Genomic DNA, 16,189 nt, shown 5'->3' with positions numbered 1-16,189 from the left:
ACCCAGCCATCCGGTCCATGGGCAGAACTAGCACTGTCCCCAGAGACGCTCTGTCCCACAGCCTCTCCGGGGCAGGTTAGCTGCTTTTCCAGATGGGATTTTCACATCAAATTGGTATCACGGAGCCTTGCCACAGCATGAGCAGTGACTAGAAAGATTAAAGTAAGGCAGGAGGGCCCCAATTTTGACCTCATGAGGATAAGATGGAACCAAGTTGAAATGTTTCTCAGTAAACACTTCTGTCAGATGAGCCGCCGCCTCCTCTCCTGACACGAGTTAGTTCTGCGGTTTTGTTTTCTCCGTACTCACTGCCGCTCCCCTGTGGCTGTCTTCCCTCACAGGCTTGTGGAATCCAGGTCCTTCTACACCGCTTACCTGCAGAGGCTCGCCGGGGCCACCCGGGAGTCTGCCCGCACCACAGTCGCACCAACCACTGCTAATACGATAGCTCCCACCGTGTGGAAAGTTGCCGATCGGTAAGGCCATACCAGTTTGCCTCACCCCTTCCCCACCCCAGCCTTTCCTCTGTTCACAGATGCCAACCTTCATACCACTCTGTTCCTTGTCATGGGCTTAGCATGTGCCCTCCTGAGCCCAGACCCCCTGAGGGCTGGCCTTGGCCTTTGGGGCCCCGACTGGCTGCCAGCAGTGCTTGGGAGGGTCTAGATGTGTGGCCAGTAGCTGCAGCCGACTGGCAGCCTCCCCAGTGTCCACTGACTGGGGGATGCCACACAGCATTTACTTGTATCCTTCGTGATGGAATGAACGCTTTCCAGAAGTGCCCACGTTCCCGAAGCTTAACTCTGTTCATAAACAAGTCGAATCAACTTGGGAAAGATAATCTGTGGCCTCCAAACCAGCTTCCCACCCAAGCATTGATTTCTTCAGCAAATAGTTTTGTGTGCCAGCTACGTGCTAGGCACTGTAAATACAGATTATACAGGGCGGATGGAGTCCCTGCCCACACAGAGCTTGCGATCCCCTCATAGCGTCCCTTCTGGGAAGGTTCCCGACCTCACGTGACCATGTCTGGTGTCAGGGGGCTCCCTGCTTTTTGAGGTAGCCTGTGCCTTTGTGCACTGTTGTAAGCATGAGAAAGCTACTCTTCTCTGAAGCTCCGAGGCTCTGCCCTTGTAGAATTCCTACTTTTCGGGGCCGGGAGACAAGGTCGTAACCCCCTCTGTGCTGGCACCCAGCGGCATACCAAGTGGAAATAGCTGACCAGGGAGCTCAGAGCTGCATCAAGAAGGCAGCCTCTAGAGGGGGCTGCACAAGAGAATTGGGGGAAAGGTCATGTGATTTCCAGAAGGAATTTACACCCCAGCATGAGGGACTTTAAGGGTAGAAAGTGATAATGGAGAGATTTTTTTTTTAAGATTTTATTGGTGAATCAGGGAAGGGGATCAGACAAGTTGCTGTCCTTTTGTTCTTCAGTCTAGTTGTGGAGGACGTCGCTTCACTGGCCCATGTTGGTATTATCATTGCGCTCTTCCCGGGTGAGGCAGATCGGTCGCTGGCTATTGGACGGTTGCTCATGCCGGCTGCTGGCCGCTTAACGCTGGCTGCTGGCCACTCACATAACTCACGGCAGCCCACTGCAGCCTACGCCGTCGCTGGCAACTCACGGCAGCCCAGCTCCAGGTCGAGCTGTTGTTCACCATCTTAGCTGTAGAGGGCAGCGTCACTGGCCCTCATGTGGGATCCGAACCCAGGGCCCTGCTGCTCAGAGCCGGCGTCCCAAGCCAACTCTTAACCAGTGTGCCACTCGGCTGGCCCAATGGAGAGAGTTTTAATAAATCAGGGGAGAAGGAAAGAAACTGAGAGGTAGAAGTGGTCATTATGATCATTCAAATTACTGTAATAACTGACACTCAGTGGCCTTATGTGCCAAGCTCTGTGCTGGGTGCCTTCCATATATTATCTCTGGCATAAGGCCACTCCTTCAGTCAGAACACAAGAGTGGAGAGGTAAACTGAGGCCCAGGGATACCACGGTGGAGCAGAGGGAGGACGTTGCCAGGTGGTCACAGAGCCCACCCCTTTAGCTGACCTCCTGGCTCACCACAACCTTAGGAGGTAGGTAGGGCAGGAGTCATCAGTTTATTTTATGGGGGATGTCCCTGAGGCTCAGAGAGGTAGATTGGGTTGGCCCAGCTCCCAGCACTAGCTCCCTGTAGAACTGAGGCCAGAACCAGGCCTCAGGAGGCGGCTGCAGAAGCAGCCAGAACCTGAGGGGCCCTCCCGTGAGAACCCAGAGCCCAGGCCCCAAGTGAGCACCCGGGAAGGGGATAGAACAGTCAGCCTGGAGCCGGCAACTGTTCCTCCGGGGCTCGGTCAGCCCAGGAGATGTGTGTTGGAGCCCCACCCGACACCTGAGGTCTGGCAGCCTTGAGGACATCCGCCCGCAAATAAACACTCACACTGCTTTCCTTCCTGCCCAGCCCCGCTATGCCCAGTTCAGAGAGCGCCAAAGCCTTGGTCTTTCCAGAGCCATGTAGTGTGGGCACACTTGTTGGTCTGTTTGTCCATAGGGGTCTTTGGTCAGAACAGAGAATTGAGCTCAACCTTCCACTAGCAGCCTGATTAAAACACCCTTAGTGAGTTACGGGAGGGGCTGGCTCTGGGCCTGCAGAGGGGAACCCCTACTCTATGCCAGGAGCTGATGAGGGGTGTACATTTGTACTTTTATTTAATCTTCTCAGCCGCTTACCTGTGAGTAATTTATTATTATGCCCATCTTACAGATGAGGAACTGAGGCTCAGAGAAGTTAAGTAATATACCCAAGGTCACACAGCTAGTTACAGAGCCACGTGCCAACTCAGAGGACTCTGGGCCCATCGGCAGTGGCCCTCCTCTCCTCCCCCTTCAGCCCTGGGCTCTCCTCCTCAGCCCCGTCCTGTGGTTAATCCCCTTTCTTTCTCTGCTTTTCTCTGGCTCCTCAGCTCCAAGATCTACATGGCTGACCTGGAATCCGCACTACACTACATCCTCCGGGTAGAAGTGGGCAAGTTTTCTGTCCTGGAGGGGCAGCGCCTGGTGGCCCTGAAAAAGTTTATGGCAGTGCTGGCTCAGGTGAGCAGGACCATGGCCTCCATTGTCCATGCAGCTCCGGAGGGTCAGTGCACATCTGGGCTTGCAGGAGTCAGCCCAGGCCCTCCCTCAGTAGCTCGTGGTCTGGCTGGACATCCGGCCCCACAGCTGTCCCAGGCCACCCTGGGCTGCTTCCTTGCAGCCTCAGCCATGCCTGGGACAGCGCTTTGTGGGGCGTGGGTGGGACAGGGCCAGATGCCCTGGGGATATTCCCAGCTGATCAGTGACTGTGGCTCTGCCTGCCGGAGTCCTCCATCTCAGAGTGATGGGAAAGCAGGACCTATACACACGACAGTGAAGGAAAGAAGGCTTTTCGGCATCTCCTCTCTTCCCTCCTGGACACTGAGCAGAGTTTGACCCAGGTCCCCGGCCCTGGCCAGGCCTTCCTCGTGCCTTTGTAGTTTCCTGCCCACGTGACACACCTGGGGTGTGTCAGGCACTTAGTCCTCCTAACTTTGCTGCAGGATGGCGAGTATTACCCCCATTTAAGAGGCCAGGATGCCCCAGGGCCGTGGCTTAGGCCTCTGACCTCCCACGTGGGAGGTGGTGTGATGGAGAGTTGAACTGAGGTCTCAGAGCCCTGAGTCTGGGCCCCTTGCCCTGCCACAGGCTCGTTCCTCACGTCTGGAGGTGAGACGGGGGCTGCCTCTTCCCTCTGCAGCTGCCTCCTGCCCCTCCCCGCATCCTGCTCTCTGATTCTAGATCTGCTGCCCTACTTAAACCCCTCAGCGCTGGCTGCTGAGGGTGCTGAGTCAGGTCCGGGCTCTGGTCCCTGCTGGGCCTCACTGCTGACTCAGCCACCCACAGCCTTGGGTGCCAGGTCTGAGCTTCCGGGAGCAGGTCTGTGGGCAGCTGGGGCTACCTCTGGGGGTGACCTGCACCTCTGCCCCGGGAGCTGCCTGCCAGCCTAGTCCCTCTGCCCCACCTCACCAGCCTGGCCTTCTGGCCCACTTGGCTGAGTCAGGTGCGTGTGTGATTACACTGAGAGGACCCTGTGAGCTGTCACAGAGTGCTGGTACCCTCTAAGGCAAGACAGTATTCCGCCTCTCCCGGAGAGGTCCGATCAGACCGAGTCCCTGTTCTGCCCTTTCTGATGATAGAGACCTTTCCCCCGAGGCCCTGTGAGCCGCTCGGTCCCCATGTCGCGAGGCCTGGGGTGGCTGGCCCAGAGAATAGGAGGAGAAAGTCATTGAGCAGTTCTGTGTTCTGTCCTCCTGCTGACACATGCCTGACACCCAGCGTGCCTTCCAGGCGTCCCTCAGAAGGAGACGAGAGGGACATTCCGCCTCCCGGGGAAATTGTGTGTTAGCCGCTTGCATCTCTCAGCCAGACTCAGAGCCGCTTTTGGTTTGGTCCCCAGTGGGAGGGTTTCCAGCCAGTGTGAGGGGAAGAGTTAGACCCAGGAGATGGTTGACCTGGCAGAGACGTAAGCAGCACCCGCGGGGTGGTGCCCGCTGAGCTCCCACCCTCAGGTGCTGGAAGTGAGTTTGGCGAGAACGAGCCCTTTGTGCCAGAAACAAGGCCCCTTGGAGAGGCCAGGGCCGGCCTCGGGGCAGAGGACACAAGGAAGCCAGGCAGACACAAGACCAGGAGCGGCGGGCACGGCTCGGAGGGCCTGCTCGAGCCTTGCCTGGTCCGCTGGAGACTGCGGGGTATCTTGGCGCTACCTTTGTTTCGGTAGCTTCTTTCTAGGTAGGAGTAATAGCAGCCACCATTTCTTGGGCTCTGACAGGGTGCCAGACTCTGCAAACTGCTCTTTGTGTACTAGCTTATTTGTATTTCTCATGACAAACTCCGCAGGGTGGGTAGAGCAGTATCCCGTCCACAGAGAGGCAGTGAAGGCCCAGGGGTGTCAAGCACCTTGTTCCAGGCCCTCCAGCCGGCGGGCGGGCTGAGCTGACCCTTGCTCCCACATCTGTTCTGTTCTAACCCACGTCCTCACCCACTGCGCGCATGGATCACGGAGAGCCTGAAGGGTGATGGTGTTCCGTCTGCCTCTCTGCCCTGAGGAACTGTCAGCCCTGGTGTGCCCCTTGGGGAGGCGCTCTGCATGTCCTGCGGGCGATCTCCCGTCCCTACCCTTTTTACCCGGCCGTACCCATCCCTACCAGTCCCCACCCTCTCTCTCTTGCTCCCTCACACGAGTGGCTGGCAGGACTGGCCACTGGGTGGCGTGTGGTCACCAGGGTTTCCCTGCTCCTGCAGAGAGGGTGACTCCCTGTAGGCCAGAGCCCCTTAACTCATCCTTCTGACACCAAGGCCTCAGCAGACGGGAGGTTCCAAGTCCGGATGACGGCCAAAGGTCAGTGAGAAATGCTGACTGGAAGCTGTAAATCTGTGTTGAGGTTCTGGAGGCCTGTGTGAGCTGACCAAGAGGTAGCGTGTCAAAGCCCAGGATTCTTTCCGGCCACTTCTCCCTCCCCGGGGGACGGCGTCCAGCCCAGGACGTTTGATAAGATTAGGTAATGGCTTTCGCAGAGGACTGGATCGTTGGCAGGTTTTTCTGTTTAGTGATCATTCCCGTCTCCAGAGCCCTTCTGTCAAATGGTTTTCTTTGCTGTGTTTCTTCCACACGTTTCTCAGTGTTGTCCTCTCGACCAGCTCTGCTGCTGCCTCTCTCTTCTGCCCTGGGCCCCTGGTGGTGTGTTTGCACACGCATTCATGCACACACACATATATCTGCCTTCCTCCTGGGAGTCCTTGTGGTTTTAAAGTGCTGATACTAATCAGATTTGAGCTGACTTATTGTCAGAGTAGCTTTTCATGTTCCTCAGAGACCACTGGGAGTTACCATCAAGATTGGGATCTTGGCTGGAAGCCCCCGGGCCGCCTTGTCCCCACTGGCAGCCGGTGGAATACAAATGAAAGGCTGTTTGCCAGCCTAGCCCAGCCGGTCAGTTAGTCAGCAAGTCAGCTTCTCTGTCAAAAGGTCAGCTGGAGAGAGTAGTGTGTGGCCCAGGGTTCCCAGCATCTCTGGGAAGCGACCAGGTGCTCAGCCCTGTCCTCCCCGGAGCCCGAGGCCTTCAGAGCCCGGCTTCACTTATCACCTCTCTCCCCTCCACTCCACTCCCCTCCCCAGAGCCAAGACAGTGAGGACCCCACATGTGTGTCAGGTGGAAGGCGTTCCTGCCTTGGCCCCCTGCCTGCCCAGCCCCTTCCCATCCCCGGGGCTGGGGGCCTCTGGGGGGTTTGTTTCTCAGTCTCCAACTTGAACTTGTTCCTCCCATAGTACTTCCCTGGCCAGCCCTTAGTCCAGAACTTCCTACACTCAATGAACGACTGGCTCAAGAGGCAGCAGAGAAAGAAAATACCCTACGGCTTCTTTCAAACTGCCCTGGAAAGCAGGAATGAGGTGAGTTGGGCACCCCATCTCGGTGACTGTGGGAACGGAGGGGTCACCGCTGGCCTCTGACTGACCAGGATGGTTAGGTCCTTCCATTAATAACAAATACATCACTATTTATGAGCTCTCTACATGCATATCTCATTTAATACTCTCCGCCCCACACTAGTGCCGGGTGGATATTATCCCCATTTCGCAGATGAAGAAACTGAGTTTAAGGAACTTGTCTAAGCCAGTAAGTGGTTGGGCTGGGAAGTAAAGCCGATTGTGAGACACCAGTTGTGAGAGGATTTTTCACTACTGCTCTCTGTTGCCTCCGAGTGTACCACGCTGCTCAGCGTGGCTTCTCTGGCCCTCTCCAGGGGCGCCTGTCGGCTCCTGCTCTCCCCGCTGTTGAGGTGGCCGCTGCAGCCAGCAGAGCCGCAAAGCCGTATGGACATGGATGTCAGAGCTGGAAGGAACCTCAGGGATCGGCCCCTCTTTTACAGATGGCGAAGTTGAGGCTAGAGTAGGGACAGGTCTGATGCTGTGGTGGGTGTAGCCAGAGGAAGGGCAATGCCCCCTTCGAAGTGCTAGCCTGAGAGAGGGATCTCACTAGTCTCAGGCTGTGTGCGGACCTTTGAGTCTCCTGGAAGTGCCTCACCTGCCTCCCATCCTTGATCTTCTCCACATGTGCGCTCATGTTCACCTGTGTCCCTTAGGGCGCTGTGATTGCCAAGAAGGTGAACTGGGTCGGCTGCCAGGGGAGCGAGCCGCACTTCCGGGGCTTCCCCTGCTCCCTGTGGGTCCTCTTCCACTTCCTGACCGTGCAGGCAGCTCGGCAGAATGCAGACCACGCACAGGAAGCAGGTGAGTCGGGGCCTGTGCGCCTGGGGCCTCAGCCCAGCCCGTCCCGTCTCCGCTGTCTCCCTGCTGCAGGCTCTCTTTAGGGGATTCTGAGTTTGCAGCTAGCCACCCACGACCAGCATTATCCAGAATGGGGAGGACCTGGACAAGCCACCCAGTCCTGCACCCCACCCCAGGCTGGTGCCCCACAAACTCGGGGGTGTGAGTCTTCTCCCAGGCTTTCTTGGAGCCACAAGCTTGCTTTGTTTGCAGTCCTCGTGAAAAATGTGTGGTTTCATTTTCTGTACTCCTATAAAGAAAAGAACTGTGTCTGTTTCACAGTTTACATGGCCGGTCCCATGTACTTTGAGCAATTTTATTGTTTCCCACTGAAAAACCATTTTCTAGGGGAAGCTGGGGAAACACCTCGCCCCTCCTGCCCGGTCCCCTCGCCAGACTGTGCAGCTGCTCGCTCTCCACCACCCACACCGCCTCACCTTCGCTTAACGACCGAAAGGGTGGGCAGCCAGTTCAGCTCACGTTTACTGAGGGACCAAGGTTATATCAGGCCCTGGCCCAGCCTGCAGGGGACAGAGGCGGAACAGAGACAGTCCCTGCTCTCGTGGTTGGGAGACGGGTGCAGGGCTGCATGCAGTGCCCCAGGGCCCAGAGCCAAGGGGGAGAGAAGGGTGTCCGGTAAAGGACAGGGAATGTGCCACGCTGTCGGGAAGGGCAGGAGGACGTGTGCTGGGTCAGCCTAAAAATAAAAGGCCAAAGGGAGAGACCACAAGCGTTCATTTCAGATGAAGGGAAAAAAAGGATAGCTGTTGGGGAAGCACTGATTCAGGCAGAAACCCAAATAGTGTTCTACTTAGGAGACAAAGGCAAAGGGAATTTATAAGGAAGGGAAGGGGAGCGGACACCAATAGAAGGAAGGCATTTCTACTGGTCCAGATGCGCTAACATAGTGCCGTTAATTCTAAACGATGGTTTTAATTTTCAGTCTGGTAGCCATCGGTCCAGGAGTCATAGTCCCTGCTGTTTTGTCAGCATTGCATAGTTCTTTGGGACATAATGTTGCTCTAGGCCTAGTTCAAAGGTGATTTTGCCCTATTTTATCATCCCAGAGGTTTGAGGCATAAGACTTGCAAGGCAGGTTCGGTCCTCTGGGATGGCAGCTCCGACTCCATTTTAAAGTGGCTCCGTTTCTGTTAGTTTTTACAGTTGAGAGTGGTTGGAAGAACAGGAGTTGAGCCAGGAAGGAAGAGCGTCCCATCCCTGACAGAGGGAAGGCCCCCAGAGGCAGCGGCAGAGGGAATTAGGGGAGCTGCTGGGTGTGGGGACAGCCCGCCAGTCACTGTGTCCAGTCAGCCAGTATTTATGAGCATCTCCAAAGTGCCAGGCCCGGCTCGGGGGGCGGGGGACAGTACAGTGGGATGAGACGAGAAATCCCTGCCTCAAGGGGACAATATTTCAGTGGCAGGAGACGGACAGTAAACACACAAGGAGATCGTTTCAGTTATGATGATGCATGCTGTGGAGAAGACGGAGCAAAGTGGGGTGTGAGAGGCCTGGGGGCGGCGCTGTGTTTAGACGGGGGCTGGGAGGCTTCTCTGAGGTGGTGATCTCTGACCTGGATGGGGAGAGGGGAGACGTCTGGGAAGACAGCCTTCCGGGCTGAACTGGTTTGCTAGGTCTGCCATGACCAAGAGCCACTGGGGGGGCCTAAACCCTAAACAACAGGCTTTTATTTTCTCACCGCCTGGAGCCTGAAAGTACAAGATGAAGGTGTTGGCAGGGTGGGCTTCTGCTGCGGCCCCTCTTTGGTTTAGAGATGACCTTCTCCCTGTGCCATCATGTGGTCTTCCCTGTGAGCAAGCTCCCTCTTCTTACCAGGACACCAGTCAGATTGGATAAGGACACACCCTGATGACCTCGTTTTAACAAATCGCCTCTTTAAAGACCCTGTGTCCAAGCACAGTCACATCCTGAGGTCCTGGGGCTTAGGACTTCAACCTGAAATTTAGTATGAATCTTAGAGGACACATTTCAGCCCATAGCACAGGCCAAGGACGAGCAGGCGCAGGTGTGACGTGTGTGTGGCCCCGAAAGGAGGCCCACATGGCAGACCCTGGGAGGCGGGAGGCGGGAGAGGGGGCGGGCGAGGGGTTTAGATTTCTGTCCCAGCATTCGGAGATTCCACTGGAGGGTTGAAGCAGGGACACGATGCAAACGATGACTGCTTTAGAAAGATTACGGGCTGGAGGGTGGAGGCAGGGCCACCCGTTGGGAAGCTGTGGAGCTATTGTAGTTAGTCCAGCAGAGGCAGTGGAGCCCGGACTAGAGCTGGAGGTCTGCACGTGGGAGAAGTGGTTGGATTTGGGAGGTATTTTGAAGGTAGAGCTGACAGCACTTGGCAATGGAATGGATGAAGAGCTTGCAGGATCGAGGCTCTGGGTGGACCCCGGAGTTGTTGGGCCTGAGCACCTGGTGATGGAGAGGTAGACACTTGAATCCGGAGTTCTGGGGAGAGGTCCAGGGTAGAGATACACATCCTGTGGTCATTAGCCGGAGATGACAGCTACAACCCTGGCACTGATGGGCCCGTTAGTGGGTGGGCAGGGAAGGGCGCTGAGGCCTGAGCCCTGGGCTCTGCAGCATCTGGACCCTTGCTGGAGGAGCCGGGCCAGCCAAGGAGACTCAAAAGGAGCAGCCATTGCGATCTCAAGAGGCCCCCCTCCAAATAGAGCGTTTCAAGGAGGAGGACGTAGCTGGCCGAGTGGGTGCCGCCGTGCTGCTGGAGCTGGGGACCTCTCTGGCAAGAGCTGTGTCGGTGGATTAGTGGTGAGAAAGGCCTGCTTGGATTGGGCTGAAGAGAGACGAGCAGGGAAGAACCTGGAGCCAATGGGGACGTCGCTGGGGTGTAACGGGGGTCAGAGAAGGGAACTCGTTATTGTAGTTGTTTTTACTAGTCAGAATGATCCCATATTAAGGGAGAAATTGATGGTGTAATAACAAAATATTTACAGGGGTAAAATCTTGGAGGGGGCAAGAAAGGGAGAGGTGCAGAGCACGAGGGCAGGCCAAGGAGGCAGGTGGTGGGCGGGTGGGCGACGGCTGGATGCAGGAACTGGTGCTGCTGAGGGGGCTGGGACGTGAGCGGCAAGGCACGGGCGGTGTGGGTGCTAAGATGGCCAGGAACGGTGGCCTGGGTGTGGTGGTCAGCGGGACAGAGCAGGCTGCTGATGTCCTAGGGGACGGAGGGGTGAGATCAGGGGATCGGCTTTTAAAGGGCTGGAGGTTTTGCAGCAGGAAGAGAGTTTGGAGGCAACGACACAAGGATACTTCCACTGCCTCCAGCCCTGCGGTGTATGGAGTGTGTGAGAGGAAAGGGTTTGAGAGGGGCCTGGGAGGCAGTGTCTTCAGGGAGGAACCCCACGTCAGGCAGAGCGGGAAGGTTGGGGGAGTACTCAGAGGTCAGTGCTGACCAGTCCAGGGGGACTGGTGGGAGGGGATGGGGGGGGAGATGGAACAAATTAGAGGATGTGCAGGGCACATCAGGACGGACTCCTGCTGCAGTGCCCGAGGGAGGAGGCATGGTGGGGAGCACGTTGGAACAGGAAGTCTAAAGACGGGGCAGCGCAGGGGTGGGGGGTGGGCACTTGGGCCCCTGCCTCCCTCTCCAGCCACTTCTCAAGGAGGCTGAGTGTCCCGCTGACAAGTTTGGACTTTATCCTGAGTGTCAGTAAGTGACAAGGGCCTGAATGAGTGGCAAAGAAGGGAAATTGGGGTTTAGGAGTTTGGGAGGAGATAAGTCACCTCTAAAGTGACACCTGGAAGGTGGAGAAGTAGGCAGGGAGAGCCTGGACCCCTCATCGGATGGGCTGGAGTGTGGGGTGCATGGTGGAGGTGACCATGGCGGGCCTGTGGAGGGAAGGGTGGTGGGACCAGCAGGGGTAGGCGGTGTGAGGGACCCCTGTGAACGGTGCCTCCTCTCCCCCGTAGCCAAGGCTCAGGAAGTCCTCCAGGCCATCCGGGGCTACATTCGCTACTTCTTCGGCTGCCAAGACTGTGCTGACCACTTTGAGCAGATGGCTGCTGCCTCCATGCACCGGGTGGGGAGTCTGGACAGCGCTGTTCTCTGGCTCTGGTCCAGCCACAACAAGGTCAATACTCGCCTCGCAGGTAAGGAAGGGCCACCGCCAAGGCTGGAGTCATCTACAGAGGGAGGGTGAGGTGGGGAACTTCGGAATCTTGGACCAGAGGTAGGAGACAGGACACTCGTTGTCCCCCGGGTAACACCCTGTGCATCACAGCGTTTCACAGCACACAGAGCCATTTCACATGTTCTGCCAGCCCTGCTGATATATGGCAATATCATTAGACCCATTTTCCAGATGAGGAAACCGAGGCTTTGACACTTGAAGACCCTGGTCTTCCAGTGCCCTTGCTCTCTCTTTCCCCTGCACCAGGGCCCCTCCCTCTGGCCTGTTGGGGCCCCTCTCCTGCCTCCCCTGTTCTGCCTTCTGGCTCTTGGCCCCTTACTCAAACCAACAGGGAGGAGGCAGCTGGGCTTCTCCACCCCCTGGGAGGGGTCTCATCATAAAATGTGCTGGGAAAGAAATCCCAGGGACTGATCCCCCAGGGGGAGGCCTCGTTTTCTGAGTTCCCCTCATTGACGGTGTTCCTTCCGCACAGGAGCCTGATGGGTCCAACAGGCAAAAGCAGGGGCCACCCGCGCTGGGGGGTTGGGAGGGAGCCATCTGTGGACAAGGGCCTGGGCTTGTCTGTGGGGAGAGGGGGGTGCGCGTGGCTTGGATAGACCTCCCAGGGGTGGGAGGCGGGGATGAGGCCCGGGGCGGGCGAGGTTAAAGGAGCTGGACGGAGCAGGTGGTGTGGGCGGCTGCACTTGGTGGGTCTCCTGGGGCCTCTTGGTGGACTTTGAAAAGAAGGCACGTGCCCGTCTCTCCTCCCACCTCTTCCCTCCCTCCCCCACTCCTGCCACCAAATGCTCCATTTGACCCTCTAGCCCTATGACCTCGGGCTCCCAGCTTTCCTCCAGGCCCAGCTGCCGCCACCCTCCCAGGGACCTTAAGGAAGGCGGTACCCTATCCCCTCTGGGGGGGCCCTTTCAGATCAAACCAATCACAGTAATGAGCAGGTACAAACCGAGTGCTCGCATCGCAAGGCCCACTCACTGTTCCTTCTCACTGGACCCTTGGAATCTACTTGTTGACCCCTCTCCAAAATGACCATTCTGACTTCTACATCACTTGCTGCTTTATTCTGGCCAGCAACTGTTTTTCCCATTAAACCCGTTAGGAGTTTAAGAGAGAGATGGACTGATTTGCATTCTCTGGCTACACTGGCTGGTAGCCTACAGGCCCCCTGGGGTTCAGCCAGGGCTCTGCCCACAGTGCCACCCCGCTTGGGGCCCCAGCAACCTGGTGGTCAGGGCAACTTCATGACTTCTGAGTGTCCTTGTCCCCTGCCCAGGCCCCCAGCCACCCCACAACCACCCTTTGGAGCCCACGTGAATGGGAAATTCCACTAACTCCCACCTACCCCAGAGGGCTGCAGTGGAATTACCTGTGGAATGACCATGTGCCACAAACTCTTATTTTAAAGAACATTTTTCCTTTAATTATAAAAGTAATATATCTCCACTGTATAAAACTTGTAAAATTTTTTAAAAATGCAAAGAAGATAAATAACTAGCAGACCAACCAAAGACTGCAAGACCGATCTTTGTGAGCCTTCTCACCCTTCCTCACATCTGCTCCAGGGGCGCACGCTGGCCGTGAAGTTGACAAAGGGAGATGTGGGTTATGATGAGGAAGTGTCTGGAGGGGAGCTGTCCTCACTCCCTTGGGAAACTGGAGTGCTCACCCAGAGAGGCACCGCTGTTGGGCGCGCTGCAGGCCACGTCCTGTGCTAGCTAGAGTTTTGTCTGCCTTCCCTCGTGCTTCTCTCCTTTCCAAAGGCCGTGGTGAGCCCCTTTTGCAGATGAGGATGCTGGCGTTGTGCCTGGCAGAACGAGGCCTGGGCGGGCCCAGTGTGTCACCGCTAACCCGCGTGTGCTTCTCTCCCCAGGTGCCCCCAGCGAGGACCCCCAGTTCCCCAAGGTGCAGTGGCCGCCCCGTGAGCTCTGTTCCGCCTGCCACAATGAACTCCGGGGGACGCCAGTGTGGGACCTGGGCAACATCCTCAGCTTCTTCAAGACCCACTTCTCGCGGAGCAATGTGGTCGTGGACCGTCCTTCACGTGGGCCGGGCCCGCGGAGGGGCGCGCAGAGGATGGCTGCCACACGGCAGCCGGAGCTGGAGACCGGAAATTCTACGCTGGGCCCTGACAAGGCTGAGCTCATGGTGGGTCCAGAGACAAAGTCCCCCGGGAAGATCGTCCTGGATGCTGTAGCGGAGAGACTCGAGGACAGCATCCTGCAGGAGATGCAGGCTGGCCCCAGTCTGACCGGAGCTGAGCTAGACCAGGGATCTCTCGAGCACATAGCAGAGCTTCAGAGGGATCAGCTGGAGCAGCCGAAAGGGCAGCGACCCTTGACCAAGCGCGACACAGGAGCCGCTGGATTCCTGGCTGAGTTCCTGGCTGAGAAGAGCTTCCCCAGAGGCCCTTCAGAGCTGAGACGAGTGGGCCGCAGCTCCAAGCAGCTGGTTGGTGTCCCCGAGGGGGAGCCAGAGGCTGGGGCCCTGCAGGGCCGAGGCCAGTGGCTGCAGGTGCTGGAAGGGGACTTCTCCCACCTGGACATCAGCCTCTGTGTGGTGCTGTACTCCCTGTCCTTTATGGGCCTGCTGGCCGTGTACACCTTCTTCCGGGCCAGGATGAGGGCCCTGAAGGGCCATGCTAGCCACCCCGCAGCCTAAACCGGCCACCTTGGGAGAACAGCAGGAAAGGCAGCTGTTATCCTTGGCGCCCTTCCAGCCCCCTGCCCCCTCCGCTCCTCCCTCACTCCTTGTCCAGGGTAATCCAGGAAAACCAGCTGCTCCAGGGAACCTCCTTGGGCCTTCTGGAAGGAGTGTTCCACAGATACGAAGATGTGCACAGGGCCCAGGTTCATCTGACCACACGGGAAGGAAAGCCTTGGGCAGAGAGGGTGGGAGGCCCAGCCTCTGACCTCTCAGCGCCAAATCCCTCTTTTTCAGCTTATTTGAAGCCCTGCCTCACTTTTGCTGAAGCTGCCGTGTCTCCTGCTTGGTCTTGGCCCTAAATTAGGACAAGTGAGCCTCAGTTTCCAAGGCTCCCATCCAGAGGAGGGGTCCCCAGGCTGAGTGGGCTGGAGTGGAACCCCTCACTACATTCCAGGGCTCCGTCCATCCCGCTCCCTTCTGGATATGAAGAGGCCGTCACACCAGAGAAGGAAGGACTGCCTCTGGCCCTCGGTGGCCTGCTTATCCTCCAGCGCCCCAGACCTCCTGCGTGGGGTTTGGCTTTAGGGTAGAGTCTGGAAGCTTCTGGAAGTCATGCTGGCCTCCCAGGTGAGGTTTGCGGGAGGAGAGCCTCTGGGTGGCTCCTTCCCAAACCTCTGCTACAGGAAGTGCACAGGTTGGGATTGGTGCAGGTGTGCCCAGCCAGGTGGGTGATGGTCACTGGGCTGGGGGGTGAGTGGCTGGCTCTGCAGGACCTGATGTGGGGGTAGTGTGGGATTTAGGAGGGCTGTTGGGATCTATAGTGCCTTGCTCTGGGCTTAGCTGTGAGAGGTAGAGTGAAGACTCAGGAAAAATAGGGTTGCTTCAAATATGCTTTGGCTCTTCCCCCTTGGGCTCAGCACTCTCGGAGCTGGGTCTTTGTCTTTTGATTTTTGTCTCCAAGGTAGATGCTAATCTTTGAACGTGGGGGGTGCTGGAGCGATGGGAGGGTCGTCTCTTCCGAGGGCCCACCTCCTGTCATATAGAGGTGAAAGGGTTGGAGGGTTGATGCTGTACACATGCTTGATTTTCACTCTGCCCACTGCTTGGGAGGGCTATGGAATAAATTATTTTTGTTAAGGCAAGCACCCGCGTGTCCTTTCCCTGGCTACTGGAGACCTAGCGTTCAGGTCTGGACAGAATGTGCAAAGTCCCGCCTTACCTGGGCTCCAGCCAGATGTGGTTTCCTCTGGCTCAGTGACCAGGTGCCCTGGGTGGGGCTCCCACTGCCCACAGAGCTCCCCAGGCCGTGGCCCCATCAGTCTGCATGAGACCAGGACAGGCCTTTGTGGAGGTGCAGTCCCACCTCCTCCTCCTCCACCAGCCCAGGGAACACCTGCCGGTGCTCTCAGTTCTGCTGGAGGTGCCTCCTCCTGCACCTGCCTGGCCCTCCGCGCCAGGTGGCTTGCGCCTCCGGCTCCCGCTGGAAGAAGAAGGCTTGTTTGTAAGTGGGGCCTTGGCTGTCTGCTCAGCAGGGAGCAGGGAGCAGATTAGAGGGCCTGCCCCTAATCCAGCCTGCTGGGTTTTACAAGGATCAGAGCAGCTGATAATGAACCTCATTAAGGGGGAGCAGGAGCCTCAATCCGATTTGGGGTTTTCTCTCTGACATCACTCTGTTCAGATGGCCTGGCTCTGGGTTGAGTGGGTGGGATGCCAAGCACACCCCCTGTGCTAGGACAGCTGGGATGGGGGGACAGGCCGGGATCAAACCCCCTTCCTCCTTGTGTCAGCCCTATGTTCCCTCTTTAGCTGCCTGATTCCTCCCAGCCTGGAGCCTCGTGTGTGTCCGAGGGTCCCTCCCTGTCTGTGTCCCTGCTCTAGTATTCCGCCTGCCCCCTCCGTCCTCCTGGGCCTGCTCTGCTCGTCTCCCCCTGCTCCACCGGGCCCTGGCTGGGGGGCATTGTGACCCTGGCCCACGAGAGGGTCACAGAGGCTCCCACAGGGCCCAGACCACTTGAGGACCCCTGCTCCCCCGCCACCTGCTGCCTGACAGTGCCAAATGCAGAGG

General features: G+C 57.5%; 1 protein-coding gene across 1 annotated transcript in view; it reads left to right on the top strand.

The window, feature by feature from the left end:
- Window positions 1–15,269, top strand: part of QSOX1 (quiescin sulfhydryl oxidase 1) — a 37,997-nt gene extending 22,728 nt beyond the window's left edge. Inside the window, exons 7-12 of the mRNA XM_019630831.1 lie at window positions 342–476; window positions 2,943–3,072; window positions 6,320–6,442; window positions 7,135–7,282; window positions 11,264–11,443; window positions 13,352–15,269. Of these exons, the coding sequence (XP_019486376.1) occupies window positions 342–476; window positions 2,943–3,072; window positions 6,320–6,442; window positions 7,135–7,282; window positions 11,264–11,443; window positions 13,352–14,139 (1,504 nt within the window). The 3' untranslated portion in view covers window positions 14,140–15,269. The remainder of the gene's footprint in view (window positions 1–341; window positions 477–2,942; window positions 3,073–6,319; window positions 6,443–7,134; window positions 7,283–11,263; window positions 11,444–13,351) is intronic.
- Window positions 15,270–16,189: the final 920 nt, after the last annotated feature.

This window comes from Hipposideros armiger, unplaced genomic scaffold (assembly GCF_001890085.2).
Source record: "Hipposideros armiger isolate ML-2016 unplaced genomic scaffold, ASM189008v1 scaffold_950, whole genome shotgun sequence".
NCBI classification, from domain to species: Eukaryota; Metazoa; Chordata; class Mammalia; order Chiroptera; family Hipposideridae; genus Hipposideros; species Hipposideros armiger.
The sequence above is the reverse complement of the archived record's forward strand: the minus strand, read 5'-3'. Positions and strand labels throughout refer to the sequence as shown.